The sequence below is a fragment of the Trichomycterus rosablanca genome, chromosome 13 (assembly GCF_030014385.1).
Source record: "Trichomycterus rosablanca isolate fTriRos1 chromosome 13, fTriRos1.hap1, whole genome shotgun sequence".
Taxonomy (NCBI): domain Eukaryota; kingdom Metazoa; phylum Chordata; class Actinopteri; order Siluriformes; family Trichomycteridae; genus Trichomycterus; species Trichomycterus rosablanca.
Genome location: NC_086000.1, coordinates 16,548,848 through 16,571,950, shown reverse-complemented (window position 1 = coordinate 16,571,950; position 23,103 = coordinate 16,548,848). Strand labels below are relative to the sequence as shown.

Here is a 23,103-nt window from a genome sequence, read left to right as displayed (position 1 = left end):
CTCTTATTACGCTGCTTTATTACATTGTTGCTGTGTTGTTAAAAAGATTTTTGAAAATATTATATGTAAAAGCAATTTAGGGGGGAAAACAATGTACATTTGTGTGGTCATAATTAGTGTATAGTGGCTTTAATAATAAACCACACTACATGCTTACATGTACTGTTTCTGCTCCTCATGATAGAGCTCCTTGCTCTCCATTGATCTTTCCAGCAGCGTCTGGTTCTGCTGGCTCAGCATCTGGATCTGACTTAGAAGATGATGGTTCTCCTCCTCCAGATTTCCCTTTAGCCGGTTCAGCAACTGCACAAATACACAGGTCTTTTACACTCAGCCACTGCAAGACAATGCACTACAACCATAATTAGTAGTACATTTGATATCTTAATTTGAAGTCAGATTCAGAGTGGCAGGCACTCACCTCACAGTGGTTGTCTAGTTTGGCCATAGAGATGTCCAAGCCTTGATGTTGCTCTTTGAGCTGGTCATATTGTACCTGCCAGCGGTTCAGCTCCAGCTGTGACTCGTTCAATGAAGTCTTTAGCTCTTTGGTCTGCAGCTGTAGTCCTTCATACTCCTGACGTATAAGACCATGCTTCTGCCTCAGACTGCAAACACACGGCAAGTTTATAGAAATCAGCTCACACCTGACTACCAGTCGCAAAGGTGTTTGGCCACTGTGTTCAATCAGATCAGTCTGTGTTGAAATCATACCCAGCTTTTCCAAACTGCTTACTATGGTCCTAACTGATACAGCAAATGAATATTTACTAGTGGAACTTAACTGGAGTAATTCAACCACAAGCAGTTTGAGACAGTAGTTTTGCTTTTGGGAGAAACTAGTACAGCAGTTAAGCTTTTATATTGTTATTAAGAATTGTATCTACACATTGCTTTCTTTTTCTTTAAGGGCACAAAAGCTGTATTTAATCCATTCATCATATTCTGTTTAGAAGTAAATTTCACACAAGGCTAAATAAATCATGGCATATATTTTATTTGGATTTAACTTTATACTTAGCATGCTAGATATTATATTTCAGTCTGTTCATGGTTTTTCTTTTCTTTATATTTAAGTCCACTTTATTTTTAGAACTCACAGCACAAATAATTGAGGCTCACAACATTTTTAATGGGTGCTCAGGTGCTGCAGTGGTCTTATGTCCTAGGCCGCCACCACTGAGATTACAAGTTCTGGGATTCAAATCTTAGGCAGTGCCATCAACCTGGCTGGTTTAGGTTTGCAGATTGGGTTTCATTGCCACTGCACAATTGCAAGCTCTGCTGTCTGGTCAAGGTGCCATGTATACTAGAGGGTCTCTGTGAGACTCCACCACTGGCACTTAAACAGATGTGTAAGCAGCAAATGAACTGAAACATGGGTATTGGCAACAACAAATGTGGGATTTTTTTTCTTTAAGGATAAAATATAAAAAAAAATATTTACTATGAAGTTAATTGCCTGACTCTCTGTACTGAATTTAGAATGTGTCAAGATCTGTCTTAACGTAAAGAAAGCATCTCAATTGTGGTTTTATTCACCACACCAGCGCATCCGTAGTTGAGTAGTTAAATAAGTCGATGAAACATTAAGCCATATTACTTCCCCTCCCCAAATGAAGCTTTTTTGAATAAGTTACAAAGTTGCACTTTAACACAAATAACTACCCTAACTAATGAACAATAAAATCCTTTTACTCTTTTTATAAACAGCGAAAGCTCAAAAAGTCTGTGATTGATTGGTGCCCTGCCCTTTTGGGCTCAGTGCTACCTGCTGACCAACATAAAGCGGTTGATGTAAATAAATTAGGGCTGTCGAAGTTAACGCGATAATAACGCATTAACGCAATCTCAATTTAACGCGATTTAAAAAAATAGTGCCGTTAACGCAAATTCTAGTTCATGTTGAGACTTGACTGGTAGAACCAACGTTTTAACGTCGGACTTGCCACCGTTGTTCATTTGCGGTTTGTTAAAATAATATAACTGAGCGTCGTAGGGATGCACTTGCATAATAAAGAAATAAATACACGGTATATTCACAAGTTGTCGGGAGCAAAACACTTTATTAACTTAACCCTTTACAGCCGGCCCATTCAAATTTCGAAACAATAATTTCGATGGCTTGAAGCCTTATATCTCCGCCGTCCAATCACTGATTGTAAATCTGAAAACTTCCCCAGGTAGCTGACAACCCAGGCTAAAAGGCAATGTCATTGGTCAAGCGGTTTGTGTCGTGGCTGGTTTGCATATTTAATGAGAAGGCGGAGAATTTATTTTTTTCATTCGCCCCGCCCTCACACGGAGCGCAGCTGAGACGGTCGACTGGATAACAACACAGAAAGAGAAATTCTGTCAGTGAAATAAGGTAAGATTTATTTTAAAACTGTTTATTAGTGTTATTACTTTTCATTTCTACTCAGAAAACTTGGCTTTAATGGTAAAATTGTAATATTATTAGTGTTTACGCTTTGTAAAGGCTGAGGTGATTCTGAGAGTTGCGTTCTAAGTTTAGTCAGTCAGGTGCTCTGCTCTCCTTTCTGAATCGATTGTAATGTTTTTTATGTCCATCTAGATGGAAATAAATACGTGTGGAGAGTTTATCAGATACCTTTTTAGTCTCGTTTGTTTAGTAGTTTGTAAAGTATGCAGCAATTTTACACAAATAAGTGATTAGTAGTGAACCTAAGCTAAGCTAAGCTACCGGAGCTGTTTGTTACATCCTGCAGCCATGTGGTTTGAAAAGTCTGCTAAAGGCTGCTCTCAAACTCCAGTGTTAGATTTTATGCATGTAATCTTGAAATCAGTTATAGCTTACTTGTTTTACTTCAATACTGTCTAAAGTCTGCTTAGAAATCACCTTAGCTTTGCTCATAATATCATTACATTTTGCATTGCATGCATTTAGCATGACTGGCTGAGGCAGAAAGCATAAAGGTGTGGATAATATGTCAGTCTGGGCAATTTATAACCTTTATTTCCATGGTATATTTTATCTGTGGTAATTTGTACTTATAACAGAGAAATATTATTTTATCTATAAAATATTTCTGTCAAATTTGCATCATTTTCTAAAAAATTGCTGCATTTATTTGAAAGAGACTAAAGTATGCTATGCTACCATATAGGTGCATATAGGTAGATAAAATGTCAGTCTGGGCAATTTATAACTTCTTTTTTTACCATAATATATTTTTTCTGTGGTAATTCTTACTTGTATCAGTGAAATATAGTTTTATCTATAAAATATTTCTGTCAGAGTTGCATAATTTTCTAATGTATTGCAAGAGATATTTGAAAGGGACTAAAATATGGTATCAAACTTTTTTTGAAAGCTTTTTTTGAAAGCATACAGGTGCATAACATTTCAGTCTGTGACTATTTACAACATTTTAAATATAACCATAGAATCAAGTTTTGTCTTGTATTTATTGCTCCTCTTAGATAATTATTGTTTTATGTGTAAACCATGTGCCAGATTTGAGAAACTTTTGTCATATGTATTGGTTCAGTGTACTTGAGTTTACTTCTAAACATGAGCCTGTGGACATTAGCTTCTCTGGCAAAAACATATAGAGTATTTGTGATTGAATTCTACATATATGTAATTATTTTTTAAAATAACATCACTGTCACCACCTTTATTCACTGTAATCTCTTTATTTTATTATTCTGAGATGGATGGAGACAAGGCTCAATATTCACGCCTTATGGAGTCTCTGAAGAGGAGACAGCGGCTAGGCCCTGACGAGCTTAGACTTATTGCTGAACATGACAGCGATGAAGATCATGAAGGCATGACCATTGAAGAGGAGGACTTCATGGACATGGAGCTCCTGGATGAAGGGGAAGAAGAGGATGAAGAGGAGCAAGATGAGCAGAGGGATCAACCAACAACCTCCTATCGGTAAATGCATGTATTCCAATAGTGTGTATTTGTAAATGTGTGTGTGTGTACATATATGCTGACAATAAATGTCAGCATTTGCATCCACACACACAATCGGGGCTGCCAACAAAAAGTTAAAATTAACAAAAGAGTACAAACTGAGATTATGATTTTTACTAATGTTTGCTTTCTTTTATGGGTTTGGTTAGTCTTTCTTGTCCCATGTCAGGTAGGAAGCGGAAACGCTTTCCTGACTCTGTATCCTTTCCTTCCTATGCTGATGTAGACACAGAAGCACCAAAGCCCATACCATTTAATCCTTCTCGTCCAGTAGGCATAGATCTGGGAAGTGTGCGTAGGGCTGTATGGTCAGCCACAAGTAACTTGCGTGAAATAGACTTCTTCAAGTTGTTTTTCACGTACACCATCGTTGCCGAGATTTGCCAGTTTACAAACTCTAAGGGGTGGGAGCTTGTACTGAATAGGCCGTCTTATGCGAACCATCATGGGGCATGGGAAGAAGTGACCCCGGATGAATTCTACCGGTTTCTTGGGCTCCTTATTTACATGGGTTTCACGTCCCTGCACAGCATTCACAGATATTGGGAAACCAAATCTCTTCAGGGTTCATGGGCCAAGTTATTCATGTCCCGTGACCGTTTCAAGGAATTGATGGCAGCCCTCCATGTTGTAGATCCTGCCACAGAAAATAATCTTGATCGTCTTAGGAAGTTGCGTTACCTGATGGACCACCTCAAAACCAAGTGTCAGCATCTTTTCCAGGCTAATGAAAATCTGAGCATAGACGAGAGAATGGTAAAATCAAAAGGTCGATCAGGATTCAAGCAGTATATGAAGGGCAAACCTACTCGCTGGGGTTTCAAATTGTGGGTCATTGCAACTTCAAATTCGGGATATACCTTACACTTTGATGTTTACACAGGCAGTCTTGATGGGCGCATAACTGATTTGGCTATAAAAGTGATCGAAGACCTTGTGCAACCATTTAAAAATCAAGATCACCAACTGTTATGGTCCGACTTAAGGAGTGGGGAATCAATGCTTGTGGGACATGTAGGATTAATCGTAAGAAATTCCCAGTGGATTTCAAAGATGTCAAGAAATGGGAGCGGCAAGCTAACCGTGGTGATATGAGGTGGTGTAGAATTGACGGAAATGTCTTAGTTGTTCAGTGGAAGGACACGCGAGCAGTTACATGCCTCTCTAATTTCCACAATGCTAATGATTCATCAGAGGTTTCTAGGATGGTAAAGAATGGTGCCACGTGGGACAGGAAAGTAGTCCGTCAACCAGCTGTAGTAAAGGACTACAATAAACACATGGGAGGTGTTGACAGATCTGATCAAATGTTAAACACATACAATCTGCTTCAGAAAACTCAAAAGTGGTGGAAAACACTTTTCTTCCATTTTGTGGACATAGCCGTCGTTAATAGTTTCATTTTGTTTCAGGACTGGCATCATTCCAATCCAGCATCACGTTATGGGTTTAGTTCAGCAGGCTACAGCCAGATAAACTTTAGGGAAAATCTGTCGCGCCAACTTGCAGACATTTCTGTCGATTCAATTTTGCCATCTCAGCTTTCAGTAGCTCCAACCACTTCCTCATCGTTTTACGTCACCCACATTCCTCAGATAGAGCAAGTATCAACAAATTGCTGGCTTTGCTACAAAAAATTCAAAAAAGAAAATAAAACAAAGATTGCATGCATGGCTCCTGAGTGCCAAGGTAGAAGATTTTGTTTAGTTGGCAATCGAAACTGTTTTCAGTCTTGGCATTCTAGTGAAGGAGATGAGTTTCGCAGTTAGACCTACACAGGGCTTCTGTCTTCTACTGTCAGTCCCTCTCATCCTTTCTCAACCCCTGTGTTTGTGTATATGTTCTTTGTTTCTCTTTCTCTTCACAGGTCAAAGTTCAGTGTGCATTGTTCATTGGAAGGAGGTAATTTGAGGTAATTATCCATTGTGCATTGTCTGTTAAATATTTTGTAGTGAATTTTTGGCAAAATGGCTTAGATGAGATTTGATATCCTGTTGCCTCAAAACTGTTTACTGAATTGTTCAATGATTATCCTGAACAAATAATTGCTTTTTCTTGTATTGTTGAATTGGATTATTTGAGAGTTTGTTTTATGGAGTGATGCATTGTTCATTGTTCTTCAATAGTGCTGAACTATATTGTATTGTTGTTTTGAAATTATTTATAGAATGAGAAGTGTATATAATTCTAATAAAAATCTTTAATGTTTTTGAACTATACACTGTTGTTAGAGTGCTTATTTTGTCAAATACATTTTATCTGCTGTCTTTCAAAAATATGGATGTTGACAATTTAGTAATAATTAAGAAAAAAGTACACTTTCATTGGTTTATAGTGTATGCTGACATTGGTAAAAAGTGAGGTAAAAAAGGAGCTACACGAACATTCTAAATTGCTAAATGACACCTTCTGCTAAATTGATCATAACTTTTGAATAGAAGATGATAGATTCAAAATTATTTTCTTGACAAATGGCTCACAAAATTGCAAACATTTCATATGTTCTATATTGTTCTCTATATTGCACAGAAATGTGTTAAAAATGTAAGTATTTATGAATTAAATAAAAAACGAGAGATTTTTTTAGGTTGATTTTGAAGGTTTTTTGTACACATTTATTATATTACACTTGAAAAACATTGTGTTTCATATAATTTTAAAGAACTGATTCTCCTGGTTATAATGGTGTGTGTATATGCAGGGTTTTTTTTCATAAAAGTACACTTTCATTGGTTTATAGTGTATGCTGACATTGGTAAAAAGTGAGGTAAAAAAGGAGCTACACGAACATTCTAAATTGCTAAATGACACCTTCTGCTAAATTGATCATAACTTTTGAATAGAAGATGATAGATTCAAAATTATTTTCTTGACAAATGGCTCACAAAATTGCAAACATTTCATATACTCTATATTTTTCTCTAAATTGCACAGAAATGTGTTAAAAATGTAAGTATTTATGTATGAAATAAAAATTGAGAGGTTTTTTAGGTTGATTTTGAAGGATTTTTGTATAGATTTGTTTATGTTACACTTAAATAACCATACTGAGTTTTATATCATTTTAAAGAACTGATTCTTCTGGTTATAATGGTGTGTATATATAGTCTATGCTATGTACGGTATTTACACAATAAGGTTTTTTCTATGACCATGTTACATAGTGTCCGAAAATGGAATGTTCCACTCAGGCATGAAAGGGTTAATCTGTTACAGCACTGAATACCGGAGTCAAGCACGCTAGTCCATGAACTATGGAAGCCCCAAAAGGGTAAAAACACACTCACTTCGTGTAGAAACGTCCACTTTTCACATTTCACTTAAAAAACCTTGTTTTCTATAACATTTACACAGATTTTATTTAATGCGATTAATCGCGATTAACTATATGAAATTCTGAGATTAATCGCGATTAAAAAATTTTATCGTTTGACAGCCCTAAAATAAATATTTATTTATTTAAAGGTGTAAATGAACAAGTTTTGTTTGGTAGTGGCATTTTCAGAATAATTTAAAGCTAAATTAAAAAGAGGAAAGTTTATTCACATCTGCTTCTTATTTTATTTCATAGAAATAAAGCATATAAATATATGTTAGTTTTTTAATTGATTTTAGTTTTACTTAGTTCATTTATTGACCAAGCACAAAACAAAAGCAAACAAAATTAGTTATTACAGTGCACAGATATTAGTAATAAAATTATTTGTAAGTTGATTTATTGGTTAAACAGTTAATTTGTTTGTAATTTGATTGGATTTTTAACAGTATTGCTGAAGGCTATACAGTAATGATTAATTTCTGCCAACAGAGGGCAGTCAGTGCTTCTTAATGTATTTAGTTTAGTATAGTACAGCAGTCTTACACTACTGAAGTTAGAAATAAAGGCTGACCTGTCCACCTCCTCCCTCAAGCTGCGGTTCTCTCCCAAGATCTGAGTGTTCTTGCGAATTTCCTCTCCTAAACTCTCCCGCTCCTTCTGCAGAGATGTCTCCAGTGCCTCCACAGCATCCTTCTGCTTCAGGAGCAGCACATATCTATACACACAAACACATTACCAGTGAAACTAGTTATAGCTTTAACAAACAGTGTGCATCAGGTACATACACCTTATTTGATAAGCAGGTATTTCTGTACTCTTTTCCTCTGTAAATTTGTGTAATAATACAGTGCAACCAGGACCTTCTCCAGTCAACTGTTGGGGGTTGAAATCGCCATAAAATATTAAGTGTCTAGAGCATGTGGTATGTGGACTGAGGAATCCTATCCCATCAGGCTGTGTGGACGGCTGGTATTACAGCTGATTAGGCCTGTGACAGCCGTCTGAATTAACTTCAAGCTCAAGGCCTCTAGGGACCTGCTACTGAATTATTCATTACAGAGGAAAAAAAACACATTAGTGTCAGGTCTGACCAAACATTGATGTGTTTTTCCACATCAATTTCATAAACAATAGGTGGAATTTCCATGGACAAATATGGAAAAGTAGTGTGTGTGTGTGTGTGTACGTACACTTAATGTGTGAAATGGTTGAAGTGTCTAAACTCAAACCGTTAAAAAAATTCAACATTTATAACCACTTTTTAAAATGTATTATTTATGTTAATTATCATTAATACGAATAATCTTTAATTTTTTATGTTTTGGGCAAAAGCCTGTGGACACCTGTGTGCACCATCCCGTCTTTTGGGAAGGCTATCCACAAGATTTTTGAGTGTGTCTGTGAAAATGTGTCCCTATTCAGATAAAAGAGCTTGAAGTCGGGGCTCTTTGCAGGTAATTGACATTCCTCCACAACAAGCTTGTAAATCAGTGTCCCTACGAACAAAGTAAGGTCTGTAAAGACAAACATGCTTGAACAGAAAAAGGCCTTAACAAAACTGTTGCCACAAAGCTGGAAGCACGTTTTATACAGCTGTTTTTTTTACACCTGTTAGCAATGGGCTGAAAGACCAGAACTCATAATTACCAATGATGTCCACATGTTTAGCCATATTGGATACATAAAAAAATTTCACCTATTGACCTGTTGGATTAGACTTGAAAGGACACATGAACACATGAAAGGACGTCTGTCTCCTCTTGCCTGTTAGAGAGTAACATTAGAGGAATGAGCTGTATGTCGCCTAGAGTAGAGTGATACTGAGACAGGAAAACTGCTGACAGACCAATAGCACAGCACTGACAGCGCTTACTGAAAAGTAGAGGAGAACCAGCACAGACACAACCACATAAAACCAGGAAGAATTAAAAGCTTTTGCAGTTAAGTATAAGAGACACTATTGGCTTGATTTCATGGCCATTATAGTGGCAAGGGAGCTGGGGATGGAATGTCAGATGGTGAGATGGCGATGTAGTGTATTAACCAATAAAAAACGGGCTGCTCAGGTGGTGCAGTGGTAAAAATACACGCTGGAACCAGAGCTGGGATCTCGAATACATCGTATCGAATCTCAGCTCTGCCTACCGACTAAGGCTGAGCGTCCACATGAACAACGATTGGCCTGTTGTTCAGATATGGGTGGGACTAAGCCGGATGGGGTCTCTCTCCCATGACTGGTGGAATTACGACCTCTGCTGGCAGGGTGTGTCCTCTCCATACACAACGCTGAGCTGCACTGCACTCGTCAAAGTGCAGGTGATAAAATGCATACGGCATGCTGCCCACGTGTCGGAGGGGGCGTGGGTTAGCTTCGTTCTCCTCAATCAGAGAAGGGATCGGCATTGGTGGAGAGGAAGCATGATGCAATCGGGCAATTGGACACTGAAATAAGAGAAAACGCATAAAGAACATATACACATGTTTTCTTATTTACTTAAATGCTACACACTATATCTCCTATACTGTACACTTAATAATGTTTACACTTTTTACACTAAAAAGTGGGTTGGGGAAAAGTCATTACAAATATTAATTGTTTTTAAGTAATAATGGCAGCTAAGTACGGCAGTGTCTTGAATCAAAAAACTGTAAGAAACAGTTTGCTTAATTAGTAAAGAGTAAATGTTATAGCTACACACTATGTGGCACTCAGGATGAGGTTTTTGGATGCAGACGACAAATTCAACGAGGATATCAACCGGCATCACAAGACTATTCGGAACTTATCCTTCAAGGTGAACTTAATCAGTATAGGTTTGAGACTGGTTTCTTCATCTTTATTAGGTATGCATATCTGGGAGTTTTTTCTTGCCATTTTAAGGCCCAGCTCTCTAGTTGCTGACTAAACTGTGAAATGGCTTATCAATACAGTTTCCCCCATGAGCAGCGACTATGATGTTTTCCCAGCCACCTATTTAGTTTATACCAATACAGTAGTGCAAAAGCAACCATGACAGTGCTCTAGTCATGTCTGCTGTTTTTGCAGTTATAGTCGGGAGGCATTGGACTTTTTAATGAGATGCAGTCGCTCACTGAAAGGTAACATAATAAGCCCTATCTGTGATCAACTGAGTAGGGTGCACTACCTATGGTTTAAAAAAGGAAAAAACTGATCACAAGGGGTTACGTTACGTAGTTTGAGTGCCAGTATTTCAATGTTTTAATGTTTTCAATGTTCAAAGACAGGTCTATGTCTATGGTGTAAGTAAGTAAATGGCCAGTAGGCCTATGCTTCTTTTCACTTAATCAGTGAGCATAAGAGAAGAAACGTACTTGCTCTCTAGAGTGCGGTGTTCCTGCTCCAGAGCCCTGTGGTTGCTCTTCACGGCAGTATGCTGTGTGATGAGCTGCTCGTACTCAGCGGCCTGCCTCTCATGAACGCTGAGCAGTCGCTCGTGGTCCTGAGTGATGCTGTCACGTTTGCCCCGTGCCTCCTCGTGCATCCTCTGCAGAACCTCAGCTTCAGTCTCTAGAGTCTGCACCTGAGCCTGCAGCGCCGTGTACTGAGCCGTCAGAGACGAGTTCTGAGAGTTCAGTGTAGAGTTCTCCACCTGAACACATCCGTGCAGACATTATTTTGGAGGGTTAACAGATTTAAAAAAAAAACCCATCAAATATTAAATGAAACATTTTAACCTATTCAGGACATCTTTAAGATCAACCGTGGTTTAAGAACATTTTAAACAGACAGCCGTTTGTTTAATTAATAAATGCCATGGCTGTTGAAAATATGAATTAATAAATTCCAATAAGGCTGTTGGATTAAAATTTGACCTGACTGATTGGTTTTAGCGCCGTACCGACACACTGGGGTCATTTATACGGCGATACTCAAGTTGCTTCTTCACTTTGTCATTTAAAACAAATTATAAAAGATGTTTTAGATTTAAATATGTGAAAAAATTTATTATTTTCCCTGGTGCTGTAGATTTAAGCACATTTCGTGTCTCGTTTTCATTAAAAAACCTCAGTCTTTCTGAGTTTAGTGTTTTGCAGTCTATCAGTATGTGTTTGATTGTTAGTCTCTCTTTACATCGATGGCAGGTTGGAGATCTTCCCTAGTGAGGAGATGCTTGTGCGTTAGCTTAGAGTATCCGATTCGGCATCTTGTGAGGATGGTTTGGTTTAGTCGACTGTCCATTCTAGTATAGGTTTGTCCTACTTTTGGCTCTATTTCGTAAAGTTTGTTTTGCGGTTTGTTGTGTGGTTTACTGTATTTGACCTGATACCTGGGGCAAGTTGTAGCCTAGTGGTTAAGGCACTGGACTAGTAATCAGAAGGTCGCTGGTTCAAGCCTCACAACTGCCAGGTTGCTGCTGTTGGGCCCTTGAGCAAGGCCCTTAACCCTCAATTGCTCAAACTGTATACTGTAACTGTAATGTAAGTCGCTTTGGATATAAGCGTCTGCTAAATGCTGAAAATGTAAATGTAAATACCTCCATCCCACAATGCATCATGTCAAAAGGTACAGAATTATTTTTTTTGTGGTATAATTTTTTATTTATTTATTTATTAGGATTTAAACGTCAGGTTTTACACTCTTTGGTAACATTCATGACAGAACAAGTAGTTACTGGTTACACAAGATTTATCAGTTTAAGTCTTCAATGTCAAACACAGTCATGGACTGATGACTGGTAAATTGATTTTTTTATCTTCAATTTACCTCACTTGCATGTCTTTGGTCTGTGGGAGAAAACCGGTGCTCCCAGAAGAAACCCACAGAGACACGGGGAGAACATGCAAACTCCACACAAAAAGGACCCAGACCGCTTCACCTGGGAATCAAACTCAGGACCTTCTTGCTGTGAGGCGACAGTGAAACCCACCAAGCCACCCCTTCTAGTGATATTAAGTTACACTGATGAGCCCAAACAGACGCATCACCAGGCTTACACACAAACAGCTCTGATCCACCAGGCCTTGGACTTTACAAGGCATTTGAAGACGTCCTGTGGTATTTGGTACCATGACATTACTAACAGGTCCTCCAACCTTGCTTAGGTTGCAAGGTGGATCATCCTACAGTGCATCTTGCTGCAATTTCTAATGTGAATAAACAATACAAGCATGCCTGGCTGTTCAAGAAATCTTGAAGAAAACACGAATCGTTAGACCAGTCATTCTTCTTCCATTTCTCTGAGGTCCAGTTCTGATCAGCCCAACAATTAATATATCCTCGACCCTGACATGCACAGTTGTTAGCAAATAGGCAACATATTGCACATTCTTGGGGTGGGTCCTAATGTTTTGGCTGATTAGAAAACAACAAAAACATTGACACAGGAGTACTGGGCAATACTAAACACAGTTCACTGACTATAATGAAAAAGCATTGATAAGACAGGAGACACAAAAATCCTGCAGACATTTCTGAAGTTGCTTTAAACCAAGTAAATGATGATGTGTTTTATATGGTACATTCATTTATTTAGTTAGTTAGTTGTTTTATGCTGTGCTTACACCATGGTTATATTCTCGGCAGAAAAGGTAGATAATTCTCATGTCAGTCTATCACCCTTGTGAAGTGCTGTTCTTATGTTGTTCTTTAAATGCACTATTTTACACCATTGTTTTCATTTTGGCTTGATTATAGATTTTTGCCGTAGTTTATATGGTAGATTTCAGTACCTGTAGTTTGGCGGTTTCTTTGTGCAGTGCAGTGTTTTGTTCCTGCAGCATAGCAGCTTGTTTTTGCAGAGCCAGTGTTTGAGTATTCAGCTGTGTATTCTGGGAGTCCAGCTGCTTCAGATGCTCTTTCAAAAGGTGCTTCTCAGTCTCCAGGGATGCATTCTGGGAAACAGGCATAGACTTTGTCAGAGAAAGAGAACAAACTATGTTTTATGGATAGGATGAAGGCAGGAGATGATGACATACGTTCTTTTCTACATCGATCAGTCGATCTTTCAGTTTGAGCAGCTCAGCTGTTACTTCTCTCTGCTCCGTCTCCCATTTCTCCTGACTGGAACCTGACATCTCTGCTGCCTTCTGGGAGATTTCAGAGTGGGCAGCTTCTTCCTCATGCCTTTGCCTTAGAGCCTCCAGTGTTTTCTTCACCTTATTAGTGAACATATCACAAGTGGATAAAGAAGATCAGTATAAGGTAAGCCTCAGTTTAAAGGCATGACTGAAGTGTTTATGGTAATCAAATAACTAAAATGGAATTTCCCAGACAGAGGATTGACAACCTTATGGAAACCCATTTAACACCCATTAAACACCATGTTTAGACTCGAAAAAACTGCTTTATGTAGAAGAAGGTGTCAGTAATGTAGAACAAGTATATGAATGAAAATGATATGAGCTGAAATAGTTCAGCATCAAAAAGAATTTTAACCAAAGAAATTCAATGCAGCCAGTATCTTAAGGCTCATCCAGAAAGTTAGTTTATTGTTTGTTTGTTTATTAGGATTTTAACGTCATGTTTTACACTTTGGTTACATTCATGACAGGAACGGTAGTTACTCATTACACAAGGTTCATCAGTTCACAAGGTTATATCGCACACAGTCATGGACAATTTAGTGTCTCCAATTCACCTCACTTGCATGTCTTTGGACTGTGGGACGAAACCGGAGCACCCGGAGGAAACCCACGCGGACACGGGGAGAACATGCAAACTCCACACAGAAAGGACCCAGACCGCCCCACCTGGGGATCGAACCAAGGACCTTTTTGCTGTGAGACGACAGTGCTACCCACTTAGCCACCATGCCGCCAGTTAGTTAATAAAACACATAGCATTTGTGCAAAAATGTCCTTATATAGATGTGTGTATATACATACAGTGTATCACAAAAGTGAGTACACCCCTCACATTTCTGCAAATATTTCATTATATCTTTTCATGGGACAACACTATAGAAATAAAACTTGGATATAACTTAGAGTAGTCAGTGTACAGCTTGTATAGCAGTGTAGATTTACTGTCTTCTGAAAATAACTCAACACACAGCCATTATTGTCTAAATAGCTGGCAACATAAGTGAGTACACCCCACAGTGAACATGTCCAAATTGTGCCCAAAGTGTCAATATTTTGTGTGACCACCATTATTATCCAGCACTGCCTTAACCCTCCTGGGCATGGAATTCACCAGAGCTGCACAGGTTGCTACTGGAATCCTCTTCCACTCCTCCATGATGACATCACGGAGCTGGTGGATGTTAGACACCTTGAACTCCTCCACCTTCCACTTGAGGATGCGCCACAGGTGCTCAATTGGGTTTAGTCCATCACCTTTACCTTCAGCTTCCTCAGCAAGGCAGTTTTCATCTTGGAGGTTGTGTTTGGGGTCGTTATCCTGTTGGAAAACTGCCATGAGGCCCAGTTTTTGAAGGGAGGGGATCATGCTCTGTTTCAGAATGTCACAGTACATGTTGGAATTCATGTTTCCCTCAATGAACTGCAGCTCCCCAGTGCCAGCAACACTCATGCAGCCCAAGACCATGATGCTACCACCACCATGCTTGACTGTAGGCAAGATACAGTTGTCTTGGTACTTCTCACCAGGGCGCCGCCACACATGCTGGACACCATCTGAGCCAAACAAGTTTATCTTGGTCTCATCAGACCACAGGGCATTCCAGTAATTCATGTTCTTGGACTGCTTGTCTTCAGCAAACTGTTTGCGGGCTTTCTTGTGCGTCAGCTTCCTTCTGGGATGACGACCATGCAGACCGAGTTGATGCAGTGTGCGGCGTATGGTCTGAGCACTGACAGGCTGACCTCCCACGTCTTCAACCTCTGCAGCAATGCTGGCAGCACTCATGTGTCTATTTTTTAAAGCCAACCTCTGGATATGACGCCGAACACGTGGACTCAACTTCTTTGGTCGACCCTGGCGAAGCCTGTTCCGAGTGGAACCTGTCCTGGAAAACCGCTGTATGACCTTGGCCACCATGCTGTAGCTCAGTTTCAGGGTGTTAGCAATCTTCTTATAGTCCAGGCCATCTTTGTGGAGAGCAACAATTCTATTTCTCACATCCTCAGAGAGTTCTTTGCCATGAGGTGCCATGTTGAATATCCAGTGGCCAGTATGAGAGAATTGTACCCAAAACACCAAATTTAACAGCCCTGCTCCCCATTTACACCTGGGACCTTGACACATGACTCCAGGGAGGGACAACGACACATTTGGGCACAATTTGGACATGTTCACTGTGGGGTGTACTCACTTATGTTGCCAGCTATTTAGACATTAATGGCTGTGTGTTGAGTTATTTTCAGAAGACAGTAAATCTACACTGCTATACAAGCTGTACACTGACTACTCTAAGTTATATCCAAGTTTCATGTCTATAGTGTTGTCCCATGAAAAGATATAATGAAATATTTGCAGAAATGTGAGGGGTGTACTCACTTTTGAGATACACTGTATATTTTAATAAAAATGTAACATGCATATGCACATGCCCTGAATTTGGTATAACTTTGACATGCTGTCTATTTACCAGTGGCTTCATACTGATAGCATTTCAAAAATCAGTATTTTTGTTTATAATAAGGGCATCATAACATGTTTAATTACAGCCCGTGTGTGTCAATTACCTTCAACTAGCACATTTCTAAATTAATTATTAACTGGGTTCCATGAAATGTGTCCATGCTCTTACAGTAATGAGCTCAGTGCGTAGCTGCTGGTTCAGGCTGCTGCTCTCCTCCAGGCGAGACTCCAGACCCTGGACCTTCTCCTCCTTTAGCTCCAGAGCCTTCTTTAAAGTTGACTCAATCCTTGTCTCCAGGATCTTATATTTACTGGAAAGTTAAAAAGCAAGCTTTTAATGTGGAGATCTGAAAGCACTACAGAACCTGGTTGTTAAACAGAGTGAGCATTTCATAATCAGTACTTGTTTTCCCATTAGTTGGGATAAAATATCCAGTTTGCTCTGGGCAAAAATGACTCAAAGGTAAAGAATTCGTGCAAGAGTAATCCAGTATCACTCATGAATGTGCACACCCAACACAGAGCGCCGGCAGTAGCAAATCTTAAAGATTATGAATGTCAACAGAACATGACTGACCATAATTTTTATGAGTACTAATAAGTCTTAAAAATTTCACTGTTTCCAACCAGAAAGTTTCATCTGATTCCACTGTCCAACACATTTTGCAAGACATTAGCAAGAGAGAGTAAGAGAGAGATAACAAGAAAGAAAAAGAGAAAATTCTTAAAGGAAAACTCCCCCATTGAGACAAATCTCTGGAGTGAACTGCAAACAAAATTAAATGACAAGCAGAAAGGTTTCCAGTGTGTAGATGTTTGGTGGACACTCTGATGCTTTCATTCAAAAAATTTTTGTTCCTCCCAATTTTCCTCACAATCTAGTTATATCCAATTACCCGATGGCATTACACTACCTCTACTGCTGCTGACCACTCCTGACCAAGGTGGGCCGCACCAACACACGCACTCTCTGACACATGCTGCAGCCGACCTTCGTCTTTTAAATGCATGAGGTGAGCTCACACGGATATCAGTATCGCACACGGAAAAAGTCATGTACTCCATTATTCCATATCAACCAGCCAGCTATCTCCTCCGACATTCCCTCTCATCCGATGAGCCAATCATTGTCCACCTGCCGGTAGCAGAGCTGAGATTTGAACTCATAAGATGTCAGCTCTGAAGTCCTAGCGTGTTTTCCACTGCACTTTCGAATATTTTACAAAGCTCAGCTCATACTGGTGAGCCATTTTTCAAATAAATAAATAAATAAAATGAACCAACATTATATTTCTGATGATGTTCAAGAAGAACCAACATGATCAGGTCAGACAAGCAGAATGAGTCAAGATTAGCTGGCTATCAAGGATCAAACAACTAGGTTTTGAACATTTAAAAAAAGTTTGATATAAGTGTCATTAAAAGAGTGGACTAGATAATCTTACTGGGATTACATTTCAGATGATAAGCTCACATTCATAATGAGATATCTGCCAGACGTGCAGAGATGTGAGCTGCAACTTGGATGTCTGAACGAGGAAATAACAGGATCATCAGTCAGTAGAGTTGGAAATGGTTGGATAAAGAGTTGCTTATGGCTTTTTAATGCACAATTTGCTTCATGTCTGCGGTGAAGTCTTATTGGAGGTTTGGTCATAGTCAGGCTGAGGCTGAGTCAACATGCACAACTAAGAATTGAGAAACAAAATATGAAAGTTTTACACTAGTGCTATTTTTCTCTTTCCTTAGCATGTGGGTTAGAAGTACCTGTAAACTTCAATATACAGTAAGCTACCTTCTATTGACTCACCAACTCCAATTGGAGGGGGAAGAATTCACAATACTCGCAATGACATTGGTCATTCAGATCTCTTAGAACTGTTAACTCACTTGTCCTCAGAGCTGTGCTCTTCCTGCAGAAGTTTCTCTCGATTCAGGCCAATCTTCTCCAACTCGTGACTGAGCTTCTCTAATTCGTTACACTGCTGTTGAACCCTCAGCTTTTCATTCACCAGATCCTGCAGCCACATAGAACTTGGGTTAGTAGTTTGTAATAAGCAGAGACACAATCCATAGTCAAAAGAAGCCTCTAGTATTAAAGGTACAGTCAGTTAATTGAACAGAGGACCGCAATTGTTGCCCTCTGTTTAAGTAATTTTGCTTTGTTTGATGCTGGAATATTTGTTTTTCTTTTATTAATAAAGTATGGTGCAGTCTTTAGTGTCTATGCTGTTTTTGAGAACTGCCCTATTACAAAAAGTGTTCTTACTCTTTCTTTTAAAAAAAAAAAACAAAAAAAAAAAACACTGACATTATACACTGCCTGGCCAAAAAAAAGGTCACCACCTGGATTTAACTAAGCAAATAGGTAAGAGCCTCCCATTGGATAATTACTGCATGGGTGATTATGTTTCAGCTGGCAACAAGTTATTTAACCCTAACTGATGCAGTGAGTAGCTTCTCATTTGTTAAACAACCATGTCGAAAGACACATCCTGTGGTCGTGGAAAAGATGTTAATCTGTTTCAGAAGGGTCAAATTATTGGCATGCATCAAGCAGAGAAAACATCTAAGGAGATTGCTGAAACTACTAAAATCGGGTTAAGAACTGTCCAACGCATTATTAAAAAGTGGAAGGACAGTGGGGAAACATCATCTTCGAGGAAAAAATCTTGAATGATCGTGATCGGCGATCACTTAAACGTTTGGTGAAATCAAATGGTAGAAAAACTACAGTCGAACTCAGGGATATGTTTAATAGTAAAAGTAAGAGCATTTCCACACGCACAATGCGAAGGGAACACAAGGGATTGGGACTAAACAGCTGTGTAGCCTTAAGAAAACCACTTGTCAGTGAGGCTAACCGGCAAAAACGGCTTCAATTTTCTAGTGAGCATAAAGATTGGACTCTGGAGCAATGGAAGAAGATCATGTGGTCTGATGAGTCCAGATTTACCCTGTTCCAGAGTGATGGGTAAGAAGAGAGGCAGCTGAAGTGATGCACCCATCATGCCTAGTGCCTACCGTACAAGCCTGTGGGGGCAGTGCTATGATCTGGGGTTGCTGCAGTTGGTCAGGTCTAGGTTCAGCAACGTTATGTGCCCAAAGAATGAGGTCAGCTGACTACCTGAATATACTGAACGACCAGGTTATTCCATCAATGGATTTTTTCCTCTCTGATGGCACGGGCATATTCCAAGATGACAATGCCAGGATTCATCGGGCTCAAATTGTGAAAGAGTGGTTCAGGGAGCACGAGACATTATTTTCACACATGGATTGGCCACCACAGATTCCAGACCTGAACCCCATTGAGAATCTTTGGGATGTGCTGGAGAAGACTTTGCGCAGTGGTCTAAATCTCCCATCATCAATACAAGATCTTGGGGAAAAATCAATGCAACTCTGAACAGAAATAAATGTTGTGACATTGCAGAAGCTTGTGGAAACGATGCCACAGCGAATGCGTGCCGTAATCAAAGTTAAAAGCTAAAATATTAGAGTGTGTGACCTTTTTTTGGCCAGGCAGTGTATTTACCATAAGCAGTCAACCTTTGACTAACGGCCAAATCATATTTATTTAATTTTATTTTGAGTGTCAGGTTTGAATCTCAGCCATGCTATGATTGGCTATGTCAGATTGTGGCAGAAGCCATGTGATGGACTGGCACCCTGTCCAGGGTATTCCTGTCTTGTACCCAATGTTTCCTGGTGAAACCGAAATTGCCATGACTCTGACCAGAATAAAGTGATTGATTAAATTAAATGAACTGCCACACAGTGCAAACAGACCTTTGGTACATGTGTGCTTATAAACCAGTGAATGTTTGACACAAGTCATAAAAAAGACTAGATGTAAAATATGCACTGAACAGTAACATCATCTCTAAAATAAATATAGATAGATTTTAAATAGATAATCAGAAAGTAAGAATTGACCCTGGTAAATAACTACATTTTAAGTAGATGTGCATTACCTCTCGGAGCGTGGCCAGGGTCCTCTTATCAATAGTGACCTGTTTCTGCAGTTCCTTGTTCTCTTTCTCCAACTCCTTTACTCTACCAGCAGTGTCTTGGAGCCGTGTTAGCTCCTTGTTCATAGCCATTCCCTCTTTCTCCATGCTACTCAGTTTTAACAAGTTCTCCTCCAGTGCAGCTTCTTTCACCTCTAGCTGCTGCCTCAACCTGCGTGCCTCCCTCTCCAGTTGCTTCCTCTCTTTCTCAGCCTGGCTTAGCTCCTGCTCCACCCTCCGCCGCTCCTTCTCAGCCTCCTCAGAACGTCTCTTCACCTTTCTCAGCTCCTCCACCTCCTGCCTTAGCTCCTCACTCTGAGCCTCAGCTTCTTGAAGCTCATTCTCCAGGCGTTGTACCTTGGTGCTGTTACTTTCCAGGCACAGCTGCAGTCGTTGGTTCTCTTTGTCCAGACTGCTGCAGTTGATCTCCAGTCTCTCGATGCGCTTGGCCTGAGAACGGAGCTCTGCCACGGTGCTCCGAAGCTCCATATTCTCATCTTCTATATGCTTGCGTTCCCTCTCCAGTATAGCCAGGCGAACGCTGCCACTCTGCATCTCTTCTGTTTCCTTCTGCAGCCGCCTGTTCTCCTGCTCGAGGAGGCTTTTCTCATTCTGCAGGCTTTCGTTCTGTTTACTGACCATCCTAAGCGAGGTCAGTTCCTGTTCAAGCTTCTTGTGGTCACCCTCCAGGTGCCTTATCTTCCGCTGAAGCTCTTGAGACTGCTCATGCTCGCCCTCAAGCTCCTTGATGCTTTGTTGCTTCTCAGCTTCAAGTCGTGCCAGCTGACTTCCTTTTTCTGAGATGCTCTGGTGGAGGATGCGGTTTTCATTTTCCACCTCACGCACCCGAGCCTCACCGTCTTCTTGGGCACGCTTCCTTAGAGAACTCACAGTCTGGTTTAGGTGGTTCTTCTCCTGCTCCAGCTCAGAGACCTGATATACACAATTATTGAGTGTGTTTACATCTGATCAGTCAGTCAGAGTTTCTGTGGTTATCAATTTTTAAATGCAGTAAAGAATATTGGGGAAAAAAATCTACACATAAATTTTTATGAAGCTTGTCGATAAGTAAAACAATTTTGTATTGCTTCCCTGCTGGGTTCATCACTTTAATATTGATCAATTTCCATTTAACAACTAGATTACACCATCACATAGTAGCAACCAATATGAGACATTGAGGACCAAGACATGCTTGCTTTGTAGACACACAGGGTCTGTTCGGAAACCTAGAGAGCTCTCTATATAGACATATTATATGTCATCCTATGCACGCTCCCGAAAAAAAGGTTGTTAAAATTCTTAAATACCTTAAAACGCTGTCTTGTAAGTTACCTTAAATCTGAACGGTATTTTGACTGAATAACAAGGGAGCATCCAATGCTTACCTAGCGATGAAGGCAATCCCACCATTCAGTGCGGCACAACTTTTTTCACAAAAAAAGTACAAATATGGTGAATGAATGCAGAGCAACGATTGTAGTAATTTTCTTTTTTTATATATTTTTTTAATGCATTTTCTCCCCTTTTTCTACCTTTTAGCGTGTCCAATTGCCCGATTGCGTCACGCTTCCTCTCCACCAATGCCGATCCCTTCTCTGATTGAGGAGAACGAAGCTAACCCACGCCCCCTCTGACACGTGGGCAGCATGCCGTATGCATTTTATCTCCTGCACTTTTGACGAGTGCAGTGCAGCTCAGCGTTGTGTACGGAGAGGACACACCCTGAGAGCACTCTTTTTCTCACCTCTGTGCAGGTGCCATCAATCAGCCAGCAGAGGTCGTAATTGCACCAGTCATGGGGGAGAGAGTCCCCATCCGGCTTAGTCCCACCCATATCTGAACAACAGGCCAATCGGTGTTCATGTGGCCGCTCAGCCTCAGCCGGCAAGGCAGAGCTAAGATTCGATACGATGTATTCGAGATTTCAGCTCTGGTTCCAGCGCATATTTTTACCGCTGCACCACTTGAGCAGCCCATTGGAGTCATTTTCAAATGTTTGTTTGTTTGTTTATTAGGATTTTAACGTCATGTTTTACACTTTGGTTACATTCATGACAGGAACGGTAGTTACTCATTACACAAGGTTTACATCAGTTCACAAGGTTATATCAAACACAGTCATGGACAATTTTGTATCTCCAATTTACCTCACTTGCATGTCTTTGGACTGTGGGAGGAAACCGTAGCACCCGGAGGAAACCCACACAGACACGGGGAGAACATGCAAACTCCACACAGAAAGGACCCGGACCACCCCACCTGGGGATCGAAGCCAGGACTTTCTTGCTGTGAGGTGACAGTGCTACCCACTTAGCCACCGTGCTGCCCTCATTTTCAAATGTAAACAATCATTGATTTTTAATTTGTATGAACCTGTACAAGTGTAATTTATTTGCAAATTCAGGCTCGTCAGTGACAATTTAACCATTTTTGGTACATGGAGGGCGAGGTTACTCTTAACTGTGTTATGCATTTCTTGTTAGTTGGTTGGAAATTAGCTGATTTAAAGCAGTGTCCAGCGAGCAGTGGTGGCTGCTGGTCTTTCAAAGAGGGGAAGCTCATTGTCGGCTTACATCATAAAATTTGTCAATTTATTTATACATAAATTCTGCCCTCCGTTCCTTTTCAAGAAAATGGCCTGAACTCGAACAAGGAAATGTTAAAATTATGTTAAACTAAAACAAATACTATGAGTGTGTTTTATTTACACAATGAACAATGGAAATGGTCAAGTAATTTCACCAAGCAAATACCAAGAAATGGGTTACAGTTTGTCTTTCGACTTCCTTCGCAAAGTCCGCGATGGGACTGAAGCTCCCAGTGATTAAGTGAAGGTGTAGATCTCAAAATAGCTGTCAATCAAACAGGATTCAGCCTTTCGACTGATCCTCCAATCATCTTGCAGAAGCTCCGCATCCAGACCCGCCCACAGCTCCATTCACCCCCAGAGACGCTCAGCGTCCGGGGGCGGGACAAAATCGTGGCATTTATCCAATGACCAGTGAGTTTCGAGGCAATGAAAAAAACCCTTCCCTGCAGTCCCATTGAAGTGAATAGACGCTCAGCTTCTACGGGCAAATGCATTGACGCTACGGGAGTTAACAAAATCGAGTCAGTCGATTTGTGATAAGTAGCTGATTCTAAACGAACTCGTCTTCGAGATAAATGTGTTCTAAACTCATTTGTAGTCAATGAAATGTTAACACAACTGTACATATTTGACCATTTAATTTTTGACATTTTAGGGGAAGCTGAGCTTCCCTTGAAGTCTTAGAGAAATCGCCACTGCCAGCGAGTACACACGTAGTTTTAC

The 23,103-nt window shown here is 40.1% G+C and overlaps 2 protein-coding genes across 2 annotated transcripts in view; one reads left to right on the top strand and one right to left on the bottom strand.

Moving 5' to 3' along the window:
* ccdc88c (coiled-coil domain containing 88C) overlaps window positions 1-23,103 on the bottom strand; it is a 97,665-nt gene that overhangs the window by 21,468 nt on the left and 53,094 nt on the right. The window contains exons 15-23 of the mRNA XM_063006833.1: window positions 19,752-20,720; window positions 17,665-17,792; window positions 15,944-16,085; window positions 13,206-13,385; window positions 12,960-13,121; window positions 10,602-10,879; window positions 7,840-7,983; window positions 422-608; window positions 158-303 (exon numbers count right to left, since the gene is read on the bottom strand). Of these exons, the coding sequence (XP_062862903.1) occupies window positions 158-303; window positions 422-608; window positions 7,840-7,983; window positions 10,602-10,879; window positions 12,960-13,121; window positions 13,206-13,385; window positions 15,944-16,085; window positions 17,665-17,792; window positions 19,752-20,720 (2,336 nt within the window). The remainder of the gene's footprint in view (window positions 1-157; window positions 304-421; window positions 609-7,839; window positions 7,984-10,601; window positions 10,880-12,959; window positions 13,122-13,205; window positions 13,386-15,943; window positions 16,086-17,664; window positions 17,793-19,751; window positions 20,721-23,103) is intronic.
* LOC134324910 (uncharacterized) lies at window positions 2,301-3,947 on the top strand. The gene is made up of 2 exons (XM_063006832.1): window positions 2,301-2,368; window positions 3,678-3,947. The coding sequence occupies exon 2, from the start codon at window positions 3,678-3,680 to the stop codon at window positions 3,909-3,911; it is 234 nt and encodes a 77-aa protein (XP_062862902.1). The 5' UTR covers window positions 2,301-2,368; the 3' UTR covers window positions 3,912-3,947.